Genomic DNA, 27510 nt, shown 5'->3' on the forward strand with positions numbered 1-27510 from the left:
AAAAAAATAGTAGGATAGGTATCAAAATATATGGAATGAGAATATGGTTGGTCTATTCTGGCCCTGGATTGGGAAAAAAAGAAATAATATTAGTGGGGTAATATGATTTTAGAGTATTTTTTTTTAATAGATTATTTAATAAAAGAAAATGGATTGGATTAGGATTAATTCTCGGCTAGGATTGGATTGAAAAATTTCGGAAGGGAATAAAAAAAGGTAGGGTTATCCAAAAATCCCGTAGGATTGAACAAAAAATCCAATCAGTCAAAGGTCTGCTACGTAGCTCTTTTTTCTCGACGGGGCCGTTATCTCTCCGAAGTCCGGACGTTGATAGCGAAGTGATTGTTGCTATCAAAGAAAAGAGAGTTGAATGAGTAGAGATAATTGTCTAGTAGTTAGTACGAATTATATCCCTAGAATATACAATTCTTTTTATTCTAGTAATTTAGTAATTAGTATTTTATTATGAAATAGATGGAGCGATCGATGGATAGTCGTCTTCTCCTTATGTATAGTAGATAAAGTAGTTAAATAAAAGAGTGTAATTTGGGATTAAGATTGCTCTTAATTCCAATATAATAAGAATCTTCTCTCGAATAAACACGGTGGAAAGTAAAATGAAATGCAAGAAAGTTGATAAGAATTTGTGTGTGCTGGGTTAGTGAACCATCGTCGTTAGTGCTTTCTCATATTGCTTGATTTGGACTGGGTCGAAGTAGCAGGGACTTCGGTCGGTACCAACAACGTGTGTACTGTCAGTGCACTTTACCTTACCGCGTCTCTACGTACCGTCTATAATAACGCGAACGGAGTTCTCGAGCAGCTCCATAGTATTGATCTTATCCTCTGCAAATGACAAATGTAATTGTATATAAAGTGAGTCCTTCAGACTCTTGTATAATGAAAAAACTTGTTTCTGAACTGTTTACTGTCGTGCACGCTATAACATAAAAGATGCTCACTCATTCAAAAGAGAACAGAAAATATAAAAAAGATCAATAGAAAATCAAAATATGCCACAAATTATTAACCATCCAATTTTTCAAATTGACATGAAATTTTTGAAAACGATTGATCAAAAAAGGGTGAGGCACGTTTCATATAGAAAAAATGAACTCCCATCAAAGGAAATCGATATGTTATTTATGTACAGGATCATTCAAAGCGAAGGTGGTAACATCAAGAAGATTAATGGGAAGGAGTTCTTTGAGACCTTAAGAACCTCACATCCAAGAACAAGAATTTTTCTCGTTCCATCATATTATCATTCAATTTACAAGGAATATTTGTCTCCAGAAGAAAAAGTCGTGGAGTTGTATTTCAAAGATGAATATATCCACCTTACAAAAGCCTATTTCTTTATGGTGGGAACAGCCGTTGTGATTGGTCTGGAAAGGGGTGCTTTCGACACGGGTGCCGCTAGTGAGCTTGTATCTGAATTCGCTCGTCTTAACCCAGATGCTGCTGATACTGAGTGGTATTTAAATCAGTCTGTTCGAATACTCACCGGGTTTTTCGAGAAAGTAATCCTAGATTGGAAAGACCAGTATAGGCCAGACAACAGAAAGACTGATCAGGAAATCCGTGAAGAAATTAATCGCTTGAACGAAGTCGCTAAATTACTGGACATGGTCCCAGAGATTATTGCCAGCAATTTAGAAATTGCAAAAGGGATGCAGCAGCAGGATTTTGACGAAATGAAGAAGGACGTTAATAAAGAGACCATAGTGGCAAAGAAAAAAATATATAAATGTAAAATTACCCTTCTTCGTCGGATATACCCAAGGCTGTCATTAGAGTTATTTGGAGAGTTAGTGGCACTGATGCAAGCGGTTGTGAAGCTGTTTACTCTGGTGCTGACAGCTGTCCTTGAATTGAAAACCAGTACTAAACTACGAAATTCGTTATTTTGGTGATGGCTGCAATCCTAACTAATGTATGGCTTGCGTATTTCAACAATCCTGAGTGATGCAGTGAACATTGCTCATAAAAATACATGATAATAGAAGAAAAAATTTACTATGATATTTAAATGTATATTTTACCTAGTTTAGGCTTAATAAATATTGTATATCAAAGTTTGTTATTTAAATATTGTAATACCCTCAACAACGTGGGATCACCAACATAAAAGGTTAAAAGAAATTAGAAGCTAGTCGCAAAGGTACTGGCAATAAAAGGAGACAAAAACTTTTAGTTTAACTGTTACAATTGTACCAGCCCGTTAATTCACCACAACCTTCATCATAACAGCCCTTAAATTGACCACCACAACTAGCATACTGAGCCTTTTCGTTAGCACCAATTAATAAAGTACCGATCCATGTTCCACCGTGTGTCATTGTAATACAATAAATGTTACAGTCCCATTCACCCTCTAATTTACGCAGCACAGTATCGATAACACCGGCAAATGTCTTTTGTTCAGCTGTTGTACCACAATCACCACCACTAACCCAATATCTATAGTACATACCTCTCTGTTGGCCATGGATTTCAGAACACTGTTTGGAATTTGCTAATTGCTTAATCTTGAATGCAATGTCCCAAATGTTTTCCAAACCTTCCCAAATGATATTAGTACAGTTCACCGCACCTACAACCCATGTTACACAAGCATGAATATTCAATCTCTTTTCTAAGTCAAGTAAATTGTCGAAGAATAAGTTAGATGTATCCCTGTAAGTAATGTTGAACCAATCAGTATTGTCATCACGTTTTTCAATTGGACTGCTTCCGATTAGCTCAAAAGCAGATAAATCAATATCGATATGAGTTTTTGCAATAATATTACCATCTTCATTCGCTAAGAGTGGGAATGAACCATTACCACCCACTACTAGTTGGCCCATAGCGAGTTAAGGAAAGTCTGGGCCAGAATGATAACAGCAAAACCCGTGATAGGCAAAGCAATTGGAATTGGGAGAAATTTAAAAGCATAATAAAGTGGAGAAAGGAACACGATGGTAATAAAACTTATAATAATAGTAGAAAGCATACTAAACGTGCAAAAACGAAGAGTCTTCTCAAAGAAAAATTATACTTATCTTGGTTGACAATTAGCAAATGAAGTAATAAGAAATTGGTAAAAAAGACATTGATTTTCCTTCATCATTTAGAGGGAATACCTCTCTTTTTATATCTCCAGGATTTTATAACACAATGTTTATGGAGTTTACTGTCGGAACAGATATATTTTTCCCCAAGCAAAAGTGGAGGAGAAACCAGAAAACATAGTAGAAGCACATTAAAATGAGCACTGTGGCACAATACAGTAGAGGTGTTAATTAAAATTGAGAGACTGAGATGGCAACAGAGGAGAGATATTCACATATTCATTTTCGACATCATAATCCATACAACCGGAAAGACTTTGGGAGCGCGTCCAATAGCCTCGAGAAGAAACTACGGTTGATGAAAACATGGTTATAGTAAAATATTTCGAAATTCTTATTTATCTTTTTCTGGGCAATGGGAATCCGATCGGCGCATTCCGTCCCGTGAAGGTGCAAAATATATGTCTGGGTGGGGCGTCCGGTATGTAATGTAGATAGCGTTGCCGGACTTCAATTTTCGAGATTTCAGTGCAGTCGCCGCACCGCTTCGCGGCGCAGCTCCCGGTGGTTTACCCGCATATGCGACACGCCGAGCTTGACGATCCTTTCAAGAACTTCTAATGAGAATTTTGCAACTGAAGCTACTTCAGAGAACGTTACCAATCTTAGAACCCTTTAGGTATTCACCATATCCCCATTGTTATCCTAGCTGTTTATTATATAACCGAACCTATTATACTGGACTTATATATATTATACCTGAATGTATTAATAGGCAACCTGAACTATCAATAAGAAGTAAATTACATCTAACAATTACTCTCTTCGTGAAATTCGTATTAAGTTTATGTTTTACAAGTTTAAATATAATTCTTTGTTTAGAAATAATTGGAAGAGAATAATTAATAAATGAATAATAAATAAAAAATAATTAAAAGAAATAACGCAAAACAGAAATATCTGAAGTTGTAAAAGATGAAGAGATTATACTTGCACTACACCAAAGAAGAAGCCCAGCCCATACACCCATCCACACTCTTGTGACAAACTACGAATCACACAAGAAAGGTCGCTGATCAAGTCTGTACGTACTGGTTATTTCGGTATTTATTGAGTTAACGTTCGGATGAAGTTTAAAGATACACGAATGCCTCAATTACCTATCAAATATGATTAAGACATCTAAGAAATGGAAAAGAGCTTTACCTTACAAAATAAACTCGAGACGAGTCGAGTTACACCACTAGTATATCGCTAACATGTTTCTTCTAAGTTTCTAGACGAATATGAAGGTCGTTTAAAAGAAAAATAGAAGAGTCAAAAATATTAGAAGGACCAAAAAATATTAAAATTTGTCTTGATTAAACTTAAAAAAGTACGCCCACCCACCTTCCTTTTTCAACCCGAGCAATGACAATGTAAAAAAGTGGTTTTCCCAATTTCTAGGGGGTGTTGGAACAGCCAGGAAACTACCTTTTACTAGAACCTTATTTTATATCCGCTCTTACCAGATGTATTACCGAGATCCTCCTATGTACATACGCACTCCTTGCGACAAATCAATAACAGCTACGGTCTTTTCTCACTCATTTTTGCCCGCTCCAACACTAATTGTATTCGTGTATACGTAAATATTTTTACTAAAATGGTTACTTACCCTTTACGGTAACCTTATCTCACTCTATCTAACCACTGGCTGGTTCTTCTAGTATGAATGAGATTGTACGTTAAGTCACATCATTTTTATGACACCGAACATCTATCATAACATTTTTCTTCTTGGAAAGATTGCTGCAGTTCCGACTCCACATATCTTAAAAATTTTCCATACGTGGAGGAAGTCCGGAGATATAACGGCTCCTCGAGAAAAAGCGTTATGTACACGGTGACCTCCCTACAGTTGGGCTGCCACTATAGTAATAGAATGCATAAACATTATAGTATAGGTACTTATCAGGTTTTGCAACCAGAACATTTAGCGTTAATCCACTCTAAATAATCTTAAATAATTACCGCGCTTATTTGACGGTATAAACTGGTGATAATTTTCGATAAGACCTTTTGAAGTTGGTATCCTGTTTCGTCGCTAACTTATATAAGCATAAGAGAAATAGCATTTAGCGATACTATTTCAATTTTCCTCCTTACTTAAAGTGCAGTGTGAATTCCGTTTACTTCATACTAAGAAAAATAAGAAAAGGAAATATACAAACATATCATTTTGTGAAATGGCGGTTCTTCCACAATTAACAAGAAGGCCTGTTCAAATGGAGACAGCTAGGGGGCCTGCAGGGGTTTCAACAGCTATAGCTTTGGGTTGGTTGACTGCTTCTGTTGCCTTGTGTAGTCTTGGAACAGGTGGAATATGTATAGCTTCATTTGTTATCGCCAGCCTAATGAGTGCTGCGAATATAGTAGGTTACAGAGGCGGTAACGGAGGATCAGTTGCGGAAAGATCACTTTTAACATTTGCTGCGAGTCCTATTGGTAGCCTTGTTTCTAATACTACTCAACTTAATGAAGTTATGCAATTGTCTACAGAAAGCCAACACGGAATAAATATTATAGGAACCTACAATTTTGAATTTCAGAAAAATAGTACCTTATTTAAAAGGGGGTTTTAGAGTAGTAAGCCATTGATTCATTTTACGTCAAATTTTGGCGAACATGTTGCAATACATACAAAAGAAATATCACACAAAGAATTCACAGATATTATTTTGAACGCCGACCCCAGCACACCCGGGCAGCCGCTTGTAGCAAATGGAACAGTGCATAATAAATCAATCTTTAAGAGAGGATGGTCTTTTGATGCAAGTTGGGTATCTTACAACTATGATAATGTAAACGACGACTTGGCATTAAAGTGGGTAACTAATATCAATAATGACAACGAATATCAATTAGAACAAGAAATTTATAAGTTTATGCAGGCTAATGATGGTTACAAATACTGTATCAATCCAACAATTGGGAATAACATTGCCGATATAAGTTCAAGTGGGTTTAGCAATGGTGATGTTCAAACGGCGATGCATGGCGAAACCTATTTCAATACCTATGGAGGTATCGATGGCGAATGCAACGATTATATGATTGCTTTACAGGTGATTGTGATACTTAGTCATACAGATTACTGTCTCGATTTATTTGCAGTTCTCTGGGCTACAAACATTGTTCTAAACGTTACTATCTAGCCTTGTATCGCGTTGTTAGAAGTGAAGTTAGGGCAAAAACTCAGAATAGGGTCTGAATAACAAAAGTAACGGTCAACATCCAATTTTAAAATAACAAAGTTTTTACATAATCAAAATAATATATATAATAAACATCAAAACTCGGAAAACGATCAAAAGATCTGAATCCATACAAAAACAAATGGACAATTGGCAATAAAGACGTAAGGATAAATAACAATCTATATAGAGTAAATAGAAGACTGAAAAGTGATACCAAGTACCGAAATCTGTATCACGAAAGGATAGCGGTTTGTATCGATCCCCTCAACAGAGACATTTCAAATTATGGTGATGGCGCCAGATCTTTTACGTTACTGTACCCAGGTGGGACACGAGTGTGGCTACTTTTGTGACCACTTTGAACAGGGTGACGAGAGAAAAAATTAAGGCCTTAGGGCAATATTTGGGGAAAAAATAGCATGTTCCAAAACGTTGTGGCCCCAAAAGAAATTCTACATCCTAAGCTTTCTCAGGTCTAGACAACTATATAAATAAATATATATAAACTTGCAATTGAAAAACATCATTTAGCTTTAGAGTACATAGAAACTATAGAGCAGAGGAATTATCTTGAAGATTTCCTTCCTCTAAGACAGTAATAATATTAGATAGTTCTTCCATGTTCATTTGGTATCCAGAAATATCATCCCAAATAAGTGGTGATAGACTCGTGGAAGAGAGAGGAGGTGGAATAGCAGGTTGTGAGTGTAAATGATCCTACTTGCTCATATAAGTCCTTGCGTATAGCTAATAACTATCCAAAGTGGAGGACGCATGTATGTAGCCGTGAATAAGCAAACAATTAAGCAAACTAACAGTAAAGTCTAAGGCGTTACGCGTTGTTGACATTGGAATCTTGAAAGAGAGGGCTTGTCATGGCCAATCAATGAATGATAGGCCTTCTAAAATATGTTTTTGTATAGGTCAAACAATTATAAGAAAGGCCTTGATTTCCTCGCGTTACTCCCTGTCCAAAATGGACCAAGAAGTGGACCAACTCGCGTCCCACATGGGAAATGCTGCATCAGCACAATTTTTATTACTATGAATCCACGCGATACGTCGCTAAATTGGAGCGCCTTACTAATCTTAACTTCAATCACTAAGGTACTATTCCGAAGCTGTAGACTAAGTGGACAACTCGATAATAGGAATTCTCTTAAGCTTCAAAGAATTGGTAATCCTATTTCAGGTGCTACAGGCGCTAGGGAGCAATAATCTAAAAGCCGGAATAGGCTGGGGTTTATTCTTCACCGCGATCACTAAAGGTACAAGGGAGTATTAATCCTAAAGCTACACATCAGAAATAATAAATAGGGTTTGTAGTAATAATTGAAGAATCAACTAAATCGCTAATTTAAATTCACTAGATTATTCTAAGGTTCAAATACCTTATAGTAATTAAACGTCGAAACACTGTTCAACCGGTACTGAATCGTGTATGAGCTAGTATGGTCTTGTATCCTTTTGATAACAATCTAAAGTCAACAAGCATTGCTTCCATTGGAGAGAGCTTCTCTCTAAATATATTATATAGAAGTTTCTTATGATGAATGGAAGATTTCTTCTCTATATATTTCATCACCTTTTAGCTTGGATTTCGGAGGGATGCTTAACGGCAAATCCCTCCAGAACACCATACTTTCAAAGTACCATAATCATTATCCGAGTTGGATGCCTCCGAGGCTCAAAAACATATAAGCCCCTAAGGCTCAATTGCTTTACCAACACATTATATATATATATATTGACAAGAAGCTTTGTGTAATAATTTTTTTTCAGCGTTCCATAATATTAGGTTGATTTTTTAGAATTAATCTTCTTTTCTAAATAAAATGGTTAGGTCATATACCCACTACAACAGACAGTACCTTGTTATCGTTTCCTGTACGAGAAATAATCGAAATTAAATTTTGTGTTTGTTTTGACAATTCCTTAGGTAAATAGACTATTCCTTATTATGGAATCAAAAAACAATTACAAAATTTATTACTGCTCCGATATCATTCATAGATGTTGATTTTGTTTCCTCTTAGAAGATACGTGCTAATTTTTATAAAAAATGATGACTACATTTTCTCTGCATAAAAGATAGAAACTAACGTACGTATTTGAAAGAGATTGATAATGTCAGTTTTTGAAAAAGGTAGGATTCGACAGTTATATATGTCATTTTTTAACTTCTGGAACGTTGATGTGATGGAAAATGCAATATCCTTTTGGCTTAAATTTGTACGAAGTGCTGATAGAAGTGCCAGAGTGAAAATCAAAAGAATCAAATGCAATATACAATCTGGTTTGCAACTATCTGTTTCAATACAAGCATATTGAGTTGTATCATATCTACGTTGCTCATTAATAATGAAAGGTGATAAGGGCAACCAAAAAAAGCATAAGTGAGCATCCTCTCCATATCATTTCTTCCGATTTCGTGAAATAGAAAAAACCAACAACTAAAAGAAGCAGAGAAGAAAATAACAAAATAAAAATGCTCATAGTATTCGTGATTCTATTTAGACAGTGTTTATTGATCTGATTATATTCCCATTTGAGAACTGTGTTGAGGTCAATGTATAATATTTTCAACGAATGTATGAGAAAAAGGTCTATATTTTTACCTATACTGCAATAAAATATATATTTATATCTTAATAAAGTTACATGAATCTGAAGATTTGAAATCTCCGAGTTAAGCGGGAGGGAATAATTTTTTTGTCAGATAACTTTTTCTTTCCAACGGTTTTTTACTATGGAACAAATTTTAAGAAAATTCAAATTTAAGATAGGCCTCTTAAAAAATCTATACAAGATGCAATATTTAACGTATACCTTTCAAGTTTTGGTATGATGTAGATGAGATTCACGAGAATATCATATTCAAATCTTAGCTTTATATCTCTTTTTATTGTTGTGTAATGTGTATTTTAGTGTTAAAAATAGGCTAAAATGCACCATCTTCTCAAGATTTTCCCATACAAATCCTGAAGTATGATTTCGACAAAAAATACTCCGGCGTCACAAAGAATGCCATATTTGAAGCAGATGGGGATTGCCAATTATTTTATTGAACATACCAATCTACAAAAAGGGTACATAGACTTCATTATGGACTGAAATAAGTTGGGAACGATTTATTATCGTACTCAAATCTGATTGTATCATTAGAGAACGTTATTTAGGTATACGTTTAGAAATTCTTGAAGCCGATTACGGAATTAATTGAAGTAGACAAAAAAAAGCATATCCCAGATAATATTGAAAACCATCGCAGGAAAAACGAGGACATTGATTAAACCTATCTTTTATTTTACTTTGTTTGCTCTTATTCTGAGCAAAAAGAGTATCCTTAGAACTGAGGAGATATCTGGAAAGCAAGGTGATCGGAAAAGTAGTAAATTGAGACAGACATAAAATATATGCTAGATATAGCGAAGTACGTAAATAAAATAAAATAAATGAGCTCGGGGTCTTCATTTCTGTTCGTCGTGAAAACAATTACACAAGATTTGTGGTTCGCATAGAATCAATTAAAGGCTATTTAATTTCAATATTTTCAAGGCATTCGAATGAATTTGCTATTCATGGTCGGGACAATTTCGAGGATGTCAATAGAAATTGGGGTAGCTCCAACGTTAATGACAAAATCGGCTGCGAGACTTCCACATTTTAAAGGAGTTTTAATATTTGGTAGGTAATCAACAGCGAAGTTCCTATAAAAGTCAATTTTAACCATGCTAGGTGTGCATTGATGAAGCATGTCCATCGTTGACAAGATCGGTGATTTTTCTCTATGCCAGTAAACTGCAAGGGAACCTAAAATAATAAAGAACAGTTTTCGAAACTATGGTTTAGTTCCTGTATTTCTTTATTGATTCAGCTTATTTTTTAATGATTATTACTATCAGCAAATTTGAAAACGATAATGTTATCTACCGGAAAGAGCAGCTTCGAGTCAGTTTCAGATAGAAAGGAAGGAAACTTCCATACTAAAATGCCTTAATGTTTTCTTTTTCAGTTACTTAGATAACAACTTTCAAAAAAGGTTATAGATAGAATAGACAGAACCAGTTGTAGCCAAGTCTAATACCACAATGGCCATATTGATGAGCCCGATACATAGCGTGATAGTACTGACTAACAAAGAAGTAATGATAAATAATTGCCCTCCTGTTATGACCGAATCACCTAAGATAAACGTGGAAATGACAGTAGTTATAATCCAATTTAGATCAAATGGGAAATAAGGCCCCTCACAAGAAGTCGATGTTTCAACTTGTTGAATCTGGCAGCTAGTTAAGCGATTATTCGCCACATAAATGTAATGGTTTATACACAAACTTGAAAATATGTATGATTGAGTACACCAGGATTGTGCGAAATAAGTATGGCCGCCATATCATTTTTTCACCTACTACGGGATTGATATCTAGGGCTATATACCTGTTGTATAGTGACACTATTGCATTAATCATTTGGATTAATTGAATCATTCAATTTTCCCAAGTAGAAGTTCTTTCTTCGTTTATTTTTCTACGTATGTCAATCAGTTCTGTTTTGATTTGGAAATAACTCTTCTTAATTTGTGAATCACAGTGTATTGCCTGACTGTTTCGAGAGATATCCGAACGGAACAAGTGCTAACAATAAAAAATGTCTAAACACTGCATATCTGACTCAGGCAACTTTAGCATACTCAATGACCAATATTACTCAGTTCTAATATTCTAAATGTTGTATAAAACGTTCGGATATCTTAATTTTGGGTTTCGAATTGAGTATCACTGATTGTCACTTAGGGATGAAATAAATACTTCGATTTGAAAGGGATCAAACCTAGCCATGTTACAACACCTGCTTTAACGGCAATTCCAAATAAAAGCAAATACCAGACCGGATCTTTGTTAGTTGTCATAATAATAATGTTAGCTTTAGTTTTCTGGAACTTATTTACTTCAAACCAGTCAAACAAGGAAGGCCCTAACTTGTCCAGAAAAAATAGCTGGGACATTGCAAAACTAGCAGCCCTTGTTGGTATTGTAATTGCCGCTGTAGCTACAACAATAGCTACCTGGACACCTATATTATGTGCAACCACGAACAAAATTCAATGATCATCCAATGGGTGCCAGTAGTATGTTTTTGCTGGAATTTCTGACGCATAGCATATTATAGTATGGTTGAGAACAGCATGCAGTGTATGAGAATGCAAAAACATAAAGAAATTGATTAGTTCAACCGAAAAAAATAATAAGAAAACACAATATTTTAAAGGATTTTATTTAACTTGTACCTTTTGACATCTCTATATTTTATATATTCTCTACTCAAGAAAGTAACGGAAACAACTACTATGCTATAAAATAAAAGGAAGTTTAACACAAATCGAAGAAATGCCGTTGAAATATTGTTTTGTGAAGAAGACGCAATTACGGAATCCTGTTAGATGTAATTTACTTCTTATTGACAGTTCAGGGTTATCTATTAATACGTTCAGGTATAATATATATAAGTCTAGTATAATAGGTTCAGTTATATAATAAGCAGCTAGGATAACAATGTGATATGGTGAATACCTAAAGGGTTCTAAGATTGGTAACGTTCTCTGAAGTAGCTTCAGTTGCAAAGTTCTCATTAGAGGCTCTTGGAAGGATCGTCAAGCTCGGCGTGTCGCATATGCGGGTAATACACTTTATTAGGATCCTCGTTATACTTGATCAGGGTATAACTAGTATTCAGCTTATACTACCCCATCCTTAAGTCTGTTAACTTAGGTATGGTTTAGATCAACTAAATCAACCTTACAAATCCTTTCCATCGTGATTTCATTGATCTTTCTTTACCTCTCTGTATATATTATTTTTATTAACAAAATATAAATACAAAAAATATGCTAAGAAATAATCTAGTTTTTTGGCTTATTCCCTAATTCAAAGTATTCTTGATTGATTACGTAAGTAATATATATTATAATAAATATAACAGATACCCAAAGGAACCAGCAGTCAAAGACGTCCCAACATGGTCGCTTATATACGTTAACTTATGCCATACGTAGTGTCCGATACACTACAGACTCCTGGCTGCATACGTACTAAGTGGCAATGACACGTCCGGTGATCAATCGGACCGAGTCGCTCCGATGGTTGGCCGAACCATCGATAACCCGTATTGAAAGACTTATAACAAACAGGCTTGGATACAATGTAATAATGCTAACAAAAAAAACAGGTTTTTCACTAGTGACATCAACTATTATATAATTTTTCGATCTTGTTTTCTAACGTTAAAAAGGCCAGCTAAATGATTTCTTCATTAATATTTTCACAGTAGTAAATAAATGACCGCAGAAATTACAAAGTTGCTATAATTTATAAAGGGTTTCTTTAAAGCGTTGTAATGGAAAAATAAAATGCATAATTATTATTATTTACACTCGCTTGGCAGATTAATGAAGCTATATTGGGTGTCCTTAGTGTTTGAATTGGAGAGTGCATTGGGAAACATCATCCACAAGTGCATAATATATGGTATCTTATAATCTATATACATCTTGGAGCCAAATCGTTACGTAAACTTCTTTACTTAACGGTATTTTCTTTTTCGTTGACATAGCTTAGCTATATGGAGCTATCAACTATTCATTTATTTAACGATATTGATGAATAGCATAAGGTTGTATAACATTATAATACATAAAAAGTCTTCCTTCTTTGATTTGAAAAAAAGCGGATGCATTAGTATTCAAATGCAGCAGCAAGATTCTGTTTTTAGCTTAACTATTCATATATGCATCCAATTCCGCATCTAAATCTTCTGCTGTTTTCTTCTGGGATGACGCCGGTCTACTGCTCTTTGACTCTAATGAATAATGACTTCCTCTACTTCCGCGGCTATTATTTCTTCTATACTGACTATAATCATCACGACTGTCGGGACGACTTGGCTTATTTCTAGGAGATTTTTTAGGATATTGTTCATACATCTCCACTTCAAGTTTAGTTCCATTTAAATCCTTACCGTTAAAATTTTTAATGATCTTCTCCATTATTGATAAATCCTCAAACTCTACAATACATGATCTGGCATCTTTCATTTCATAGAACTTAATGTAAACAGGTGTTCCGAATTCTTTGAGCATATCTTCGATTGTGAAATCTGATACATCTAATGGAATACTGTTGAACCTAACTCTTTTCTTTGGTAACTCTGGCGTTTTATGTTCGGCTAACCATTTTTGGCCGGCTTTATCTTCCATTCCCAATCTTGAAGCTAAGTTATTTCTTAAATCTCGACGACGATATGGCTGTAGTAATATGATACTCCGGAAAGAAAACATGTTTCAAATATTGGTTAATAAAAATAAATTCAGTAATTAACTATAGTCTAGGGAAGAGATCTGGGCATATTAAATGCAACTGACTAGACTAATTAGCTTTCCTATGAGATACATACAGTTGGTCTTCTTCGGTCAGTTCTATTAGGTGACTGTTACTAATATACTATTTTTTCATATGGCGGAAAGAGTTAATAATAATGATATTGTTAGTGAAAAATGGGAAGGCTTTGAAGAGAATCGGTGTTCATAATCATTTGACATACTACATCGTCTCCGCTATTGTTCGCTGTAAAACTCATTGCTGCTTTGATTTCTATAATCTCTATGATTAGGAGTTGAGTAGAATATTTTTTAGTCGTACGGTTTTTATGGTCCTAGCAAGATTACTTGTTTCAATCAAGTTATATTCAAGTGAGTTCCTCAGACCTTCTATTTCGCTCTATGTTTTACAGAGTCTGTTAAATTGGAAATTTCAAAATGAAATAAGCCAATGCGCCAGCGTCATCAACATCGTAAATATTGAAAAATACAAACACAAAAGGTGAACATAAAGGGATTTACAAATTTTGTATTTTGTAGAACACATTCAGGCTCAATAACTTCAATTGGGAATCTGGTAAAAATGGTTGGTCCCTGTACTTAATGAAACGTACACATGATTATCGAAACTAGAGGTTTTCACAGATGTGAATGACATTGTTACTTAGAAGCTATATAATGTTTGTAATAATGATCCCTGATCATGAAGACTTACCCTTCTAATCCAAATCATCAAAAATGTCTTTGAACCTTGGAATTATCCCGTACATTTTCTTAACGTTCAGTAACCAAGAAATTGATTTAGCGAAGTGCCTTAAAGTCGGCTCCACAGTTGCGAAATTACCATAAGCTACAACAAGTCTATAAGCTGCCTCCTCATTCTCTTGATATTCTTCCAAAGGTGCATATTTCGTATTCATTGCCTCAATAACTACGGGTCCAATATCTAATTTCTCAGTACCGCTTTGCACAACACGGACACTGTAATTTAATATTAATGTAGAGACCGCTAATGCCAAATTTTGTGCCTGTTTCTTAGTTGCGTTTTCAAAATTAACATCTATTGTTTCGAAAATGGATTCATAAACTTTATTTGAGGACATTAACTCGAGTCCCCATATCTGGTTTTCAAAACAATTTGCCAACATACGGACAGTCAACATAACAATGGAAATACTTTTGTTACCTAATCCTTCCTCTACAAATTCAGCAAGGTTTACTGCTGCTGGTAACTTTTGGACAATCAAACGTAATATATCGTAAGCAGGTGTCTTATTTTCCCATTTAGACCTAATAATAACAGCATAGGAATATAGGGCTTCCCAATTTTCATCTGCATCTTGTAAATCAGCTCCAATCGTTGCAATCTGTTCATCATCAAATGTCTTCTCTTTGGAATTAAATTTTACAATACCATTAAAAATTGAATCTGCATTATAATTCCGTAAAGATAAATATGTTTTTATGGGGAGAATCTTCCACTTTTTATCAGTTTCTGTATTTTTATTTAACTCGGTTGGTACTTCATCAAATGACATCCCGTTGGTATTCTTTAATATAAAATTGACAATATCATTTTTGTAGCTCGGAGATAACTCATATTTTGCTATAAAGTGATCCGCAACAGTATATGGATTATCTGACACATTAATGGGTAATTTCAATGGTGGGACCCCCTCTTGAATATCTACATCAAAGACATAATCATATAACTTCCCTTCATACTCTGTTTTTTGATCGTTACCAGTTGCTCCCCCAGAACCTACAACATCGCCAACTTTGGACCAATGGTTACTGGAGTATAAATGTGCCTCCAGAGCACCAGTTGGAGCTCTAACAACTACAACTTGGCCCTCTTTTTTACCAGGTGCATTTAACACTTCGTAGGGAGATACTTTTGATTCATCAAATCCCATTGTTTGGGCATTGATAGAAATTTTGGAAACTTCTTCAGCCAGTTCTTTCATTGCTTCAGGAGAGGCCATTCTTGTTTCATTTTTAGTAAAAATTCTTATCAACTGATCACTACTTCCAATGATAATATCATCATTAGGTAAAATGTCAATGGACCATATGGACACAGCTGGCAGTTTAATTACTTGTTTAGGCCCTGAATTATTGGAATCCCATATAATTACTGATCTATCTTCACCACACGATACAAGATCATTGGATAAATTGAATTGTTTCACACTGTAGACAAAACTTTCATGGCCGCACCAATTTCTGATTATCTCGCCGCTTTCAATATTGGATAACTTGATAGTAGAATCATTAGAGCAAGTAATGATTTCGTTTGGATTTGATTTGGAAATTTCAACACGACGGATGACATCAGTATGAATCCCACCAAGGGTCTTTATAGCCACATTATTTTCCCAAATTTTAATCGTTTGGTCGGCTGAAACTGAAACATATTTATTTTCCACACCTGGAAAGGATTTCGCACACCAGACGGATGCTTCGTGGCCCTTTAAGTCATATTTTAATGACCCATTTTGCCAAACCTTAGCAGTTTTATCCCAACTCCCACTAACTAAAGTTTCATTAGACATTTCTAGACTACATACATTTGATTCATGACCAACTAATGTAAAAATAGGATCTTCTTCCAGATTCGATGATAGTAAAACTCCGTTGACTATTGAATCTTGACCGGAATAAAAAATAATACCACGTTCTTCATCGTAAGTTAAAGCGTTCAAATATTTTTCATTGGTTGCCAAGATAGTATCACTCCAGTTCGTAGGATCATTTGGATCATTCGTCCATAATCTCACTGTACCATCTCTTGAAACACTGGCGATCTTGGTATCATCAATTGCCACCACATCTTTAACATCTTGCCTGTGGCCTCTTAACGTAGCTCTTAGCTGATAAGTTGACATATTACTATAAATGCTGTATTCTTTTGCAAAAGCCTTTATTAATGACCCAAATTGAGACAATACAATGAATATATACTGTAAGCCTTTTGTAGTTAGTCATTTGCCACTCTATTCATCAGGTAAGGTACCTACACTTGGTTAAGGGTAAAGTAAAATTCTTCGAGAAAACGGCACCATTGAGCGACCTCTATATAATTAAAGATTTATCACTAAATAAAGCAAGTTAAAGCAAAGGAAAAACGGGAACTTTGTATTTCATGACGTTATATACAGAATTGATCTACTTATATACATAACAACTTCACTATGGTCCTGAGTTCATTTCTAACATCCCTCCTGTCAGGTGCAGCAGCTGGAACGTCAACAGATCTAGTGTTTTTCCCCATTGATACCTTAAAAACAAGATTACAGGCTAAGGGAGGATTTTTTGCTAACGGTGGCTACCATGGTATTTATAGAGGTCTAGGTAGTGCAATTGTCGCATCTGCACCAAGTGCTTCTCTCTTCTTTATCAGTTATGATACAATGAAAGTAGAGGCTAGGCCGTATATTGAGAAGTTGATACAGAATACAACCAAAAATGATGCTCCATCTACTCAATTAGCAGATACTTTAACTCATATGTTTTCATCATCTGTTGGTGAAGTTGCTGCATGTTTAGTTCGAGTGCCAGCTGAAGTCATTAAACAACGAACTCAAGTACATAAAACAAATTCTTCATTACAAACGTTAAAGATCATTCTTAGAAATGAAAATGGTGATGGTATTAGAAAAAATTTATATCGAGGTTGGTCTACCACCATCATGAGAGAAATACCATTTACCTGTATCCAATTCCCATTATACGAATTCTTAAAAAAGAAATGGAAAGAAGCTGATGCTTCCGATGGACCATTAAATCCGGTAAAGGGAGCAATATCAGGCTCTATAGCTGGTGGGGTTGCAGCAGCAACAACTACACCATTAGATTTTCTTAAGACTAGGCTGATGTTAAATAAGACATCAATACCTGTTAGACATCTCGTGCAAAATATTTATCGAGATGAAGGATTCAAAATTTTCTTTAGTGGAATCATCCCAAGGACGATGTGGATAAGTGCTGGTGGTGCAATTTTCTTGGGAGTCTATGAAATGACTCACTACGTAATTGATACGTCACATTTACTATCTACTTTTCCATAAATGAGCCGAAACGTAGATATATTAGGAAAAGAAGAAGGAAGAATCACTACCATGTGTAAAAAAATAATAGATATTTAAATATGTATTATAAAAAGAAACATTTTGTCTTTTCACTTTTTCTGTAAGAAAACATAGGATCAATGTCTTCCAAAAGTGACAGCCTTGGGATCTAACGGCATTCCATCACTAGCTATCCCGTTTTCATTGAATTGTCTCTCTGTATAAAGTAATCTAGCCTTATCGAAGCTTATGTTTTGAGCTTGCATAATTCGTCTAATCTCTTCCTTGGTGGCATCATCTAATCCAGACCTTTCATCATCCACATTATTGGAAATTATATCGAAATGTCTTGAATTAAACCCTTGCTCTAAGTCATCTACAAAAGAGTCATTAAGTTCTATTCGTCCTCCGAGGCGGTACCTAAATCTGGTATACATTTCATTGATTTTGAATTCTAGAAGTAATCATTATAACAAAAGAAAGAACAGTATGTTGTTCGTTAGTATAATGGGCAGTTCGTGTACTCAATGCAGTATAATACCTTCAAGGTTGCAGAAATGGGCTTGATATGACATACTAATTGACTCCCTGCGTATGTATATGAACGCGAATATGATTATGAAAATCACTAATAGGGCAATAAACTTAACATGTTTGGTATTGAAGCCAAGGAACATGGCGTGGTTGACAATTAGAATACTTCCTTTATGTATATTAGGGTTATGTATTCTCCTTTAGGTAGTAAGGAATTGCTTCGTATATCGATGATTTTTTTAACTACGTAGTAACACTACTTTCATATTCCTGTTCCAAATTTTAGATGCGACGGTGCATAGCGTGTATAAAATATCCTTTAAAGTTAAATCTTCGATTAAGCCAGAATACCATTGAGAACATGGCAGAAATACACGAGACAGAGGTATAATTAGTATACGGAGACTATACCTATCATGTATGTAAAGTTCTGAATTGATAAAATTCGATTAATATAAACTTCTTTATGTAATAGATATATGATACAGGTTTGAACACTTAAAAATCCAAAATGTCTTAAGAACGTTTACCATACGATATTTGTAACTCGCAACCACCATAATTGTAACCGTTCAGTCTTTCAATACAAACATCAGCGTCTTCTAAATTGATATATTCTACGACAGCTTCACTTGTAGGTTCACCTTTGTCATTATATTTCAATTCTGCATTGCTGATTCTACCGATACTTTCGAATAAATCGTATAAATCACTTCTTGCTGTGGAGGCTGGTAGGTTATTACAGTAAATTAAATGGTTACGTTCACCGCTGCCAGTAACATTTTCTGTGAAAGTAGAATTTTTAAGAATTGGAGGAGCATAACTAGGTTGAGTTGGAATAGCTCTTGCGCCAACTGGATTTTGTTCCGTCTCAATATTTGGCATTTGATTATCTTCATCAACATCCATTCTTGATTGGTCGTGATTTGGAGCAGTATTAATGTCATTCCTGTAGTCATTTCCATATTTATAATCGCTTGGATCTTGACGGTTGGAATAACCTTCTTTGACATCTATCCTCCTTCCTTCCATTTCAGTACCATTAAGCGTTGCAATAGCCTTTTCCATTGCACTCTTTTCACGTAAAATAACTGTACCAAAACCTCTAGAACGACCACGAGAATCTAATTCGATATCGGCGCGTAAAACATCACCAAATTCTTTAAACATATCCTTTAAAGCTTGCCAGTTGATAGAAAATGGTAAATTGGCAATGAAAACCTTGTATCCTTGGCGATTTGGCTGTCTAGTTGAGGGTGCTCTATCATACGATGATGATGATTTGTCTTGGTAACCGCGTGATGAGGAAATAGATTCGTCGGATCTTCTTGAACTACGTCCACCATCAGGTGGTGGATTATCTTGTCTAACAAATATTTGACGGTCCAAAAAATATGAACCATCATATTGACGAATGGCATCTTCAACATCTTTGGAATTCGTGAATTCGACGGTCCCCATTCCTCTATGATGACCTTTTGATGTAATGATATCTGCACGTACCACTTCACCGATACCAGAGAAATATTCTCTTAAATCTTCTGGAGTACAATCGTATGTTAAGTTTCCGACGAATATACTATTGGAATAGTTTCTATTCACTTTCTCTTCGTAAGTACTATCCAATTCTCTTGCTAATACAGGACCGTAATCACCTTTGTCACTTCTTCTATCCATTCTACCTCTACCTCCTGATCTTTGAAACCTACCAGTGTCTCTAGAACCGTGGTATCCACGATGATCATCATATCTTTTGTCGTTTCTTCTATCATCTCTACGATACCCGTTATCATTACGGTATCCTCTGTCGGGGCGGTCATATCTACTCGAAGAAACATATGAATCGTTACTAGGTTTTGAGCGATAACTTCTTCTGTCATCTGGACGACTACGTTGACCATCATCACTCATACGACGACGGACCGGAGACCTTGATCTACTACGTTGACCATTCTAAATTGACAAAAGAAGAGTAAAAATGATAGAAACAGAATCAATCATTCTTAAAGTTATATATTAGTATTAGTAAAAATAGCAGAATAAAACAATTAAAGTTTTTCTTTTAGATGGAAGTAAGCAACTTTTTACCGACAGCAATGTTACCAAAAATAGCAGAACTAGAACCAGCACATATCATATAGAAATTTAAAAACAAAAGAGAAAAAAAGGCATCAAAAATATAAGCAGGTACCAGAATGGCTAACAAAGGAAACAACGGCAATATTTAAGCAACCCCAACAATAAATAAATAAATAAAGAAATCCCCGTTCTCTTTTCTTCAACATAGTACCATACATCTACCAGAAACTTGAGAAAGCAGCATAATGATGAAGAGAAAAGCAAAGAGATATTCTTTTTTTAGCAAAATTATCATCAACATACATTTAAATCAGACATCTTTTTTTATACCAGCTTTACTAAACGGATATGTAAGCGCAATAAACAAACAAAATAAGCCCAGGCGTAATATAATACCAACTTGTGAATTAAGTAATACCAGTCAATATACCTTATTTTGGTTTAACCCATGCGACTACAAATCAATAACTAGCATGAAATAGTTGTTTCTTGTTGTACGTATATATTATTATTCACACTCATATAATATAGATTCAAATTTTTCTTTCTCCGTTGCCAAATTTTTGGGTTACCCTCTGGAAGACTTCTCGATAAAATAACTAATGCAAATAGCATATTTGAATATATTTATATGCGAGTCCCGTATTACAAGAATAAGAGAATATCATCTAAGGGACAGTTGAAAAAAGTTGTGAGTGAGTTCGTTCCTGGAAGGTAGTTATATAAAAGGTCAAAGAGGCACCCTAGTCAGTGAAAATGTCCTCCTTGGTTAAGAGATTTGCATGTGTGATCGTGCAGCAAGTGCGTCATTCAACGAAAAGAGCCGCTGGTTCAAGAACCTCTATGAAAGACTCTGCAGGTAGAAGACTGGGTCCCAAGAAATATGAAGGACAACAAGTTAAAACAGGTCAAATATTGATGAGACAAAGAGGAACCAAGTTTTATCCCGGAGAAAATGTCGGTATAGGGAAAGACCATACTTTGTTCGCTTTGGAACCAGGTATTGTTAGATATTATTTGGACCCATTCCATCCAAAAAGGAAGTTCCTTGGCGTGGCTCTAAGTAGAGATTATAGTTTACCAAAGGACCATTTTGCTCCAAATGTAAGGAGATTTGGAAGAGTTGAGATCAAGAACGAAAAAGTAGCTCAAATGGAAGAAGAAACATTACCAAGGAAACAAGATTTATTGAAAAGTTCCATTTTAGAAAAATTACAATCTCGTGATTCGAAGAGAGTTGAACTAGAAGATCAATATTCCAAACTGGTGAAAGATCAATTTAAATTACCAATTACTGATGAGGAAGATTTGCCTTTAGCAACGAAATATTTGGCCCGTTTGAGATCTTCTTTGAAAAACGGATTCCCACTTGAAGATGCTCAATTTTATTCCAAATGTTACCTTGAAATGAATATGAAATTGAAATCACAAAAAGAAAAATGGTCGCAAGACATTATTGAAAAGGAACAAACGAGGATTGCTGAACTAACGACCTTATTGGATAAATCAGTTTCATTCTCCAATAAATTAGATCTAATTCCGTATTTATCGCAGGAAACTAGAAACAATTTAAAATCAGAATTTATTGATAAATTACGAACCAACTTCCCTGAAATAAAAACTAAGAAGGACAGGAAGGCAATTAAAGAATTATTTAATGATGCAAATAGATTTTTGACCTTGTCAGAGGAAGTCAAATTAAGAAGAACATATTTAAAACCGATCATGTCCGAATCATTGGAAGATACATTAATAAAAGATAAAAATATTGATAAGAAAACAATGAAAAAAATTACTATAATAAAACGTTTCAATTATGAAAGACACCGTGTAGATACAATTGTGAGAACGAATAGTGCATTTCTCAACAAACTCTGAATTAAAAGAAAAGATATATATTCACTCCAAAAAATACCAAATATGAAATAAATGAAAAATTATAAAAGTATATATTCTACTTATGTATTATTTATTTGACTATGATCCACTTGTATATAAAAAAAAGTTCGATATAATCCTGATACAATTTCAATACACTCTTTGAATTTGAAAAAAATACCCCCTATGATATTTAATACGAATAGTTATTATCTCTAAAATACGCTTTAGCAGGCGTAAATACATGCATTGGTTCCCAATTATTTTGATCGATTGTCAGTATATTTGCTTCTGTTAAAGGTGTACTATAATAGTAGCTTGGTAAAGTATTTGCAGATGAACAACTTCTAATCCTCTCCAATGAATATTTTGACGAGCCATTATGAACGGCAATCATTCCATATGGACCCTTTATAGTATGCTTGTATGCTTGTAAATTTGAACCCATAATCATTGAAGGTATACGTTCCTGCGGATCACCCAGACGTCGTTCCCATGTTATGTCAGAAGAAACATATGTTTCCTTTTCTAAAGAGGTGTCCTCGGATAATAATCGTTTGTCTATTAAACGCTCAATATTATAATTGATGGTGATCCAAATATATTCCCTAAGCCCACCCTTTAAATGATACTCGTTCTTTAGTCTTTTATAGACATAATACAAGCAGCATAGAGCTGCAATGAATTTAGAAATGAAAAAAGTCCAAAGAATAAATGAAAATAACATGAATGATAAAATGACAGCTTCTTCATGATTAGTTTCTCCGATCCTTTTAATCTTATTAATAAGACCATGCAATGATTCCAATTTCTTTAAATCACTGGATTGAGGATCATCTCCACTATTGTTGACTGCTATTAATGTTGACCACAAAGTTAATCCATTTATAACTTGTCTTGGTGAGTCAGCTAAAAGTAACCTCAAGCAACTTTTTAATTCAAAATAACTAAAAAATGCAATTTTTTGAAGTCTATTATCTGGCGTTATATTTTCGAAGAAGCAAAATACAGAGTAATTTGATAGAGATAATGAAGTTCGAGCAAAATTATTCATATAACAAGTTGTAATGACTTTTGTACCATATATTCGCAAACCATTGATTACATCGTAAAGTAGTAACAGAACTGAGATTAAAATACATGTACTAAACAACCATTTAGATATTCGGAACGGAAGAAATGGTTTAACATAATCATTTGACCATGTATTAAATGCTAGTAACTTAATACATGTATAGATATCTGATATTAAGAGAGCTGTTTTCAAAAAGGAAATCCCCCATATCAATAAAACATAATTCGATAAGGTCTTGAAATTGGCCACTTTGAAGGTATCAATATCAAATTCTGCGAATTTTCTGCTGTTTGATGGATAGTTCCAATTAGGTTTGTAAATCATTATTCAACTAATTCATTTGTGACCTCTTAAAAAATAATAATTTGCAGATTCATTTCATTTTGAAGTTATAGTATATTAATCCACATATTCTAATATATCTTTTATTTTTCTATAAATGATAGGTCAATGAATATATTGCTCAGTCACTAACAAAAGACTATCTTTACTATATTCATTAGATAATGGAAACTGTTTCAAGCATGTATCATATTTGATTTATCTTGAAACATTTTCCAAGTCAGCAATGTCACGTTTCGATTCTGGGCGCGTCACAATACTTTAATATGACGTTCCTTCTTTAATTTTATGAATGGTATTTACTAAATAATAATAAAGGTATCTTAAGCTAAGATAAATCTAAAACTGAACAATACAAAATAAAATCCCTTTTGATATTAAACATTAAAGTGGCTAGTGAACAGCTTTTTTGTGAACTTCTTCTATATTGAGGGAGATACATTATTTCTTACCATGTATTGAATTTCATAAAAATTCGGATGATTATTCTGCTCTTCAAACCATTTCATGACAGTTTTCTTAAACTGATTTTCTTCATGATAAAATTTCTCTAACAGGAAGGTGTTTAATAGAAATGTTTTAGAAGTATTATCCAACTCTGTAATGTGTATTCTGTCCTTTATTAATGATTTTACATTATTTATTAGTTTTTCTTCACCCATTGGTTTTATCCTATTTATTGATTTAACTTCAACCAGCTTCTTTGAAATACGGGAATCCATGTTTTGTATTGAACAACCCTTCAGAAAAATTTCTTCTTCCACGGAAACCTCTGTCACTATTGAAATTTGTACTATATTAAGCTTTTCGAATGAATGTCTTAGGCTTTCTACTTCTTCTTTATCCACCAAAGGGAGAGGTCCATTTGGAGCATTTAAATGCCATATTTCTAAATTTTCCACTGGAAATATTTCGTTTACAAATGGTGGAAATTTTGAATAAGGTACTACCATGTTATAAACCGGCTTGTCTGTGTTCTGTAAACCATCATTCATCGCATTATGATCAAAAATAGAGGTTTGAGAAGTGAAGGGCCTATGGACAACATCGGAAGTAGTGAGGATCTCTTTGAATTTTTTATTATGTTTCCCACTGAAAAAAGAGACTTGAGTAATCTGTTTGCATTTTTCTCTCAGTGTCGAGAACATCGAACTGACAGTAGGAGAAGGCCATTTATCTGTCACTGAAGTACCTGCTGACATATAAAGAGTAAATTGCAGTCGCTGATTAGGTTTTTTTCTTCCTTGATACTTAATCGAAGGCTTTTGCATTGATACCTTTGAAAAGAATTAATATATTCCTCATATATTGTGTCATTTCCCATTTTGTATATAAAAAATGTTGGCAACTTAATAGAAGCGCCTTGTCACAAACGGTAAGATAAGTGAAAGAAAAAGCGAGTGAAAAATGTATAGAGTTATAAGATATATCTACCTATTCAAATGGGATTAGGACAATATATTATCAGCTATACAAAAACCTCGAACATTACTAATGTCGATACCTAATGAAGCTGGGATTCTGCGTGCAGGAGTTGATCAAAATACCGATGCTTTAAAAGGATTGGATGCATCTTTTTTGAAGGAAAATCCAGACTTTGTCGATGCTTACAGACAAATTAGATGGGATGACATTAATACTTTGAACAAATTGATAGCAATGACTGAACAACTAGTGGTCAAATACAAGGATCCAAATGATACTATCAAGCAGTCTATTGAGATAATATTTTATCAGATTTTACAAAGATACCCACTATTTTTCGGATACTGGAAGAAATTCACTGCTATAGAATATCAATTGTACGGATTAGAAAAGTCCATAGCAACCCTAGCAAAATCTGTAGAAGCATTCCCAACAAGTTTAGAATTATGGTGTGATTATTTGAATGTACTTTTAACAAATAATCCCGATGAAGTGGATCTAATACGATCGAACTTTCTCGTAGCTAGAACTTTAGTAGGATATCATTTTTTGTCTCATCCATTTTGGGATAAATATATAGAGTTTGAATCCAAACAGGAACAATGGGACAAGGTTAATGAAATATACCAAGAACTAATTACAATACCATTACATCAATATGCCAAGTATTGTACAGCATATAAGAATTTTCTTCATGGACCTAATGCTACAAATGCATTCAAAGATCCTCAATTAGAAGTTAAATTCAAGAAAACATACGATCTTGTTAATAAACTGTGGGTTTATGAGTCAAGAATAAGACAAAATTTCTTTAATTTAACTCCTCTATCGGCTGAAGAAATTCAAAATTGGGAACAATATCTAAATTTTATTATCGAAAACCAATCCATTTTAGGTCTGAAAACAGAATTAATAAAATATATTTTTGAAAGATGTTTAATACCCTGCTTATATATTGAAAAGTTTTGGTTGCTTTACACTCAATGGATGAAAACGCAAGTTAATATGAAAGAGGAAAAAGAAAACGAATCATTTTTTACTTTACAAGATGTAATTTACTTATATCAACGAGGTGCAAAGATGTTACCAGTGCAGTTAAAAGAATATCGTATTGATTACATTGTTTATTTGAAAACCATATATAGGAAGGAAAAGGAATATGTGTTCGTTATCTTTACGGAAGCAATTTTTGAACTAATACAAATGTGGCCACATGAACCAAGGCTCATGACTGAATATTTAATACTATTGAAAAGACATGATTTTCCTTCTAGTATTGAACAGACGTCTCAAGAAATATTGGGTCAACAGACATCGTTTGCCTCATTTTTAGATTCAACCATAAAAAATTTCTTGAGTAATAAACCTAAGAAGGAAAATCCAATAGATGACATGATAAACCAGAGTAACTTTTCAATTGTAGTGGTAGAGCTAATTAAAGTAATCTGGTTAGTCTTAAAAAATATAATCCAGACGAGGAAGTATTTCAATTATTTTAGTAAATTGCCAGCTTTAAAATCATCAACAACATTCTGGTCAACATATTATAAATTTGAAAAATCAACAAAAAATTTTGCTAAATTAAACAAGTTTATTACAAATTTAGGAAAAGAAATTACTTTACCAACGGCAACGATAAATGATATCTTAACTGACTATCAATCTTTTTATTTGATAAATTCGAACTTGAACGATTACCAAACATCAGATACGAGTGCGAATTCTAATGATATCACAATCGATCCACTACTTCAATCTCAATTCAAAATCAATGACCCTCAATGGATACCTGAAAAACACCATACCACGCTGCGATCAGAATGGTACAAGACTAAGCAATATAGGGAAAATGGGCACGTCGGTATCATCTTTGACAGGCCATACATTGTAAATCAAATATTGGACCGGGACTCGAAGTCATTCAAAAATGTACCACCGCCATCACCAATTTGCAAGAATTTGGAAAAAATTAATCACATTGGTAAGTCTAAAGATATATTTACAGAAGAATATTTGAATAAACTATATAATTGATACACAATTGACGAAGTATTATCTCTTAATGGGAGATCGCCTTTTTGTTGACAGAACCATGATCTGTACAAAAGAATTTTAATGGTCGATAAACAAATGCAACTACAGCAGTTAAGCTATTTTGCTCATCATAAAATTAGTTGTTTAAAAAGGTAAGATTGTGATATATTTTGAGGACCACACTTGGTGAACGCCACAATGTATTGGGTGATTCCTTTCAATGTGTTTCCGGAGCATGAAAGACTACAAGATGAGGCCAGCGTAGATAATAACGTAGGGATAAGATTCTCAAAGAGAACGAATGTTTCTACGAGTAATTAGTACGACAAATGGACTGAGAACTCAGTTGAAGGAAAGTATATATAGATCAAGTATGCTAATGAAGCACTAGAGCCAAGTCAGG

The 27510-nt window shown here is 34.2% G+C and overlaps 11 protein-coding genes across 11 annotated transcripts; 4 read left to right on the top strand and 7 right to left on the bottom strand.

The window, feature by feature from the left end:
- Positions 1-1013: 1013 nt before the first annotated feature.
- NDAI0G00120 (uncharacterized protein) lies at positions 1014-1916 on the top strand (the record flags this gene model as incomplete). Its single annotated transcript, XM_003670983.2, has 1 exon — positions 1014-1916. One exon carries the CDS (start codon positions 1014-1016, stop codon positions 1914-1916), a length of 903 nt encoding a protein of 300 aa, XP_003671031.2.
- A 282-nt stretch (positions 1917-2198) lies between these two features.
- NDAI0G00130 (uncharacterized protein) lies at positions 2199-2852 on the bottom strand (the record flags this gene model as incomplete). The annotated part of the gene is made up of 1 exon (XM_003670984.2): positions 2199-2852. The coding sequence occupies one exon, from the start codon at positions 2850-2852 to the stop codon at positions 2199-2201; it is 654 nt and encodes a 217-aa protein (XP_003671032.2).
- Positions 2853-13067: 10215 nt separating this feature from the next.
- YRA2 (Yra2p) lies at positions 13068-13631 on the bottom strand (the record flags this gene model as incomplete). The annotated part of the gene is made up of 1 exon (XM_003670985.2): positions 13068-13631. One exon carries the CDS (start codon positions 13629-13631, stop codon positions 13068-13070), a length of 564 nt encoding a protein of 187 aa, XP_003671033.2.
- A 758-nt stretch (positions 13632-14389) lies between these two features.
- DOA1 (Doa1p) lies at positions 14390-16558 on the bottom strand (the record flags this gene model as incomplete). Its single annotated transcript, XM_003670986.2, has 1 exon — positions 14390-16558. The coding sequence occupies one exon, from the start codon at positions 16556-16558 to the stop codon at positions 14390-14392; it is 2169 nt and encodes a 722-aa protein (XP_003671034.2).
- Positions 16559-16864: 306 nt separating this feature from the next.
- Positions 16865-17740, top strand: PET8 (Pet8p; the record flags this gene model as incomplete). The annotated part of the gene is made up of 1 exon (XM_003670987.2): positions 16865-17740. One exon carries the CDS (start codon positions 16865-16867, stop codon positions 17738-17740), a length of 876 nt encoding a protein of 291 aa, XP_003671035.2.
- Positions 17741-17877: 137 nt separating this feature from the next.
- On the bottom strand, positions 17878-18177 carry NDAI0G00170 (uncharacterized protein; the record flags this gene model as incomplete). Its single annotated transcript, XM_003670988.2, has 1 exon — positions 17878-18177. The coding sequence occupies one exon, from the start codon at positions 18175-18177 to the stop codon at positions 17878-17880; it is 300 nt and encodes a 99-aa protein (XP_003671036.2).
- A 613-nt stretch (positions 18178-18790) lies between these two features.
- HRB1 (mRNA-binding protein) lies at positions 18791-20185 on the bottom strand (the record flags this gene model as incomplete). Its single annotated transcript, XM_003670989.2, has 1 exon — positions 18791-20185. One exon carries the CDS (start codon positions 20183-20185, stop codon positions 18791-18793), a length of 1395 nt encoding a protein of 464 aa, XP_003671037.2.
- A 924-nt stretch (positions 20186-21109) lies between these two features.
- MRP7 (mitochondrial 54S ribosomal protein bL27m) lies at positions 21110-22231 on the top strand (the record flags this gene model as incomplete). Its single annotated transcript, XM_003670990.2, has 1 exon — positions 21110-22231. The coding sequence occupies one exon, from the start codon at positions 21110-21112 to the stop codon at positions 22229-22231; it is 1122 nt and encodes a 373-aa protein (XP_003671038.2).
- Positions 22232-22424: 193 nt separating this feature from the next.
- NDAI0G00200 (pheromone-regulated K(+) transporter PRM6) lies at positions 22425-23630 on the bottom strand (the record flags this gene model as incomplete). The annotated part of the gene is made up of 1 exon (XM_003670991.2): positions 22425-23630. The coding sequence occupies one exon, from the start codon at positions 23628-23630 to the stop codon at positions 22425-22427; it is 1206 nt and encodes a 401-aa protein (XP_003671039.2).
- Positions 23631-24070: 440 nt separating this feature from the next.
- On the bottom strand, positions 24071-24919 carry NDAI0G00210 (uncharacterized protein; the record flags this gene model as incomplete). Its single annotated transcript, XM_003670992.2, has 1 exon — positions 24071-24919. One exon carries the CDS (start codon positions 24917-24919, stop codon positions 24071-24073), a length of 849 nt encoding a protein of 282 aa, XP_003671040.2.
- Positions 24920-25142: 223 nt separating this feature from the next.
- PRP39 (Prp39p) lies at positions 25143-27107 on the top strand (the record flags this gene model as incomplete). Its single annotated transcript, XM_003670993.2, has 1 exon — positions 25143-27107. One exon carries the CDS (start codon positions 25143-25145, stop codon positions 27105-27107), a length of 1965 nt encoding a protein of 654 aa, XP_003671041.2.
- Positions 27108-27510: the final 403 nt, after the last annotated feature.

Source organism: Naumovozyma dairenensis, chromosome 7 (genome assembly GCF_000227115.2).
Source record: "Naumovozyma dairenensis CBS 421 chromosome 7, complete genome".
NCBI lineage: Eukaryota > Fungi > Ascomycota > Saccharomycetes > Saccharomycetales > Saccharomycetaceae > Naumovozyma > Naumovozyma dairenensis.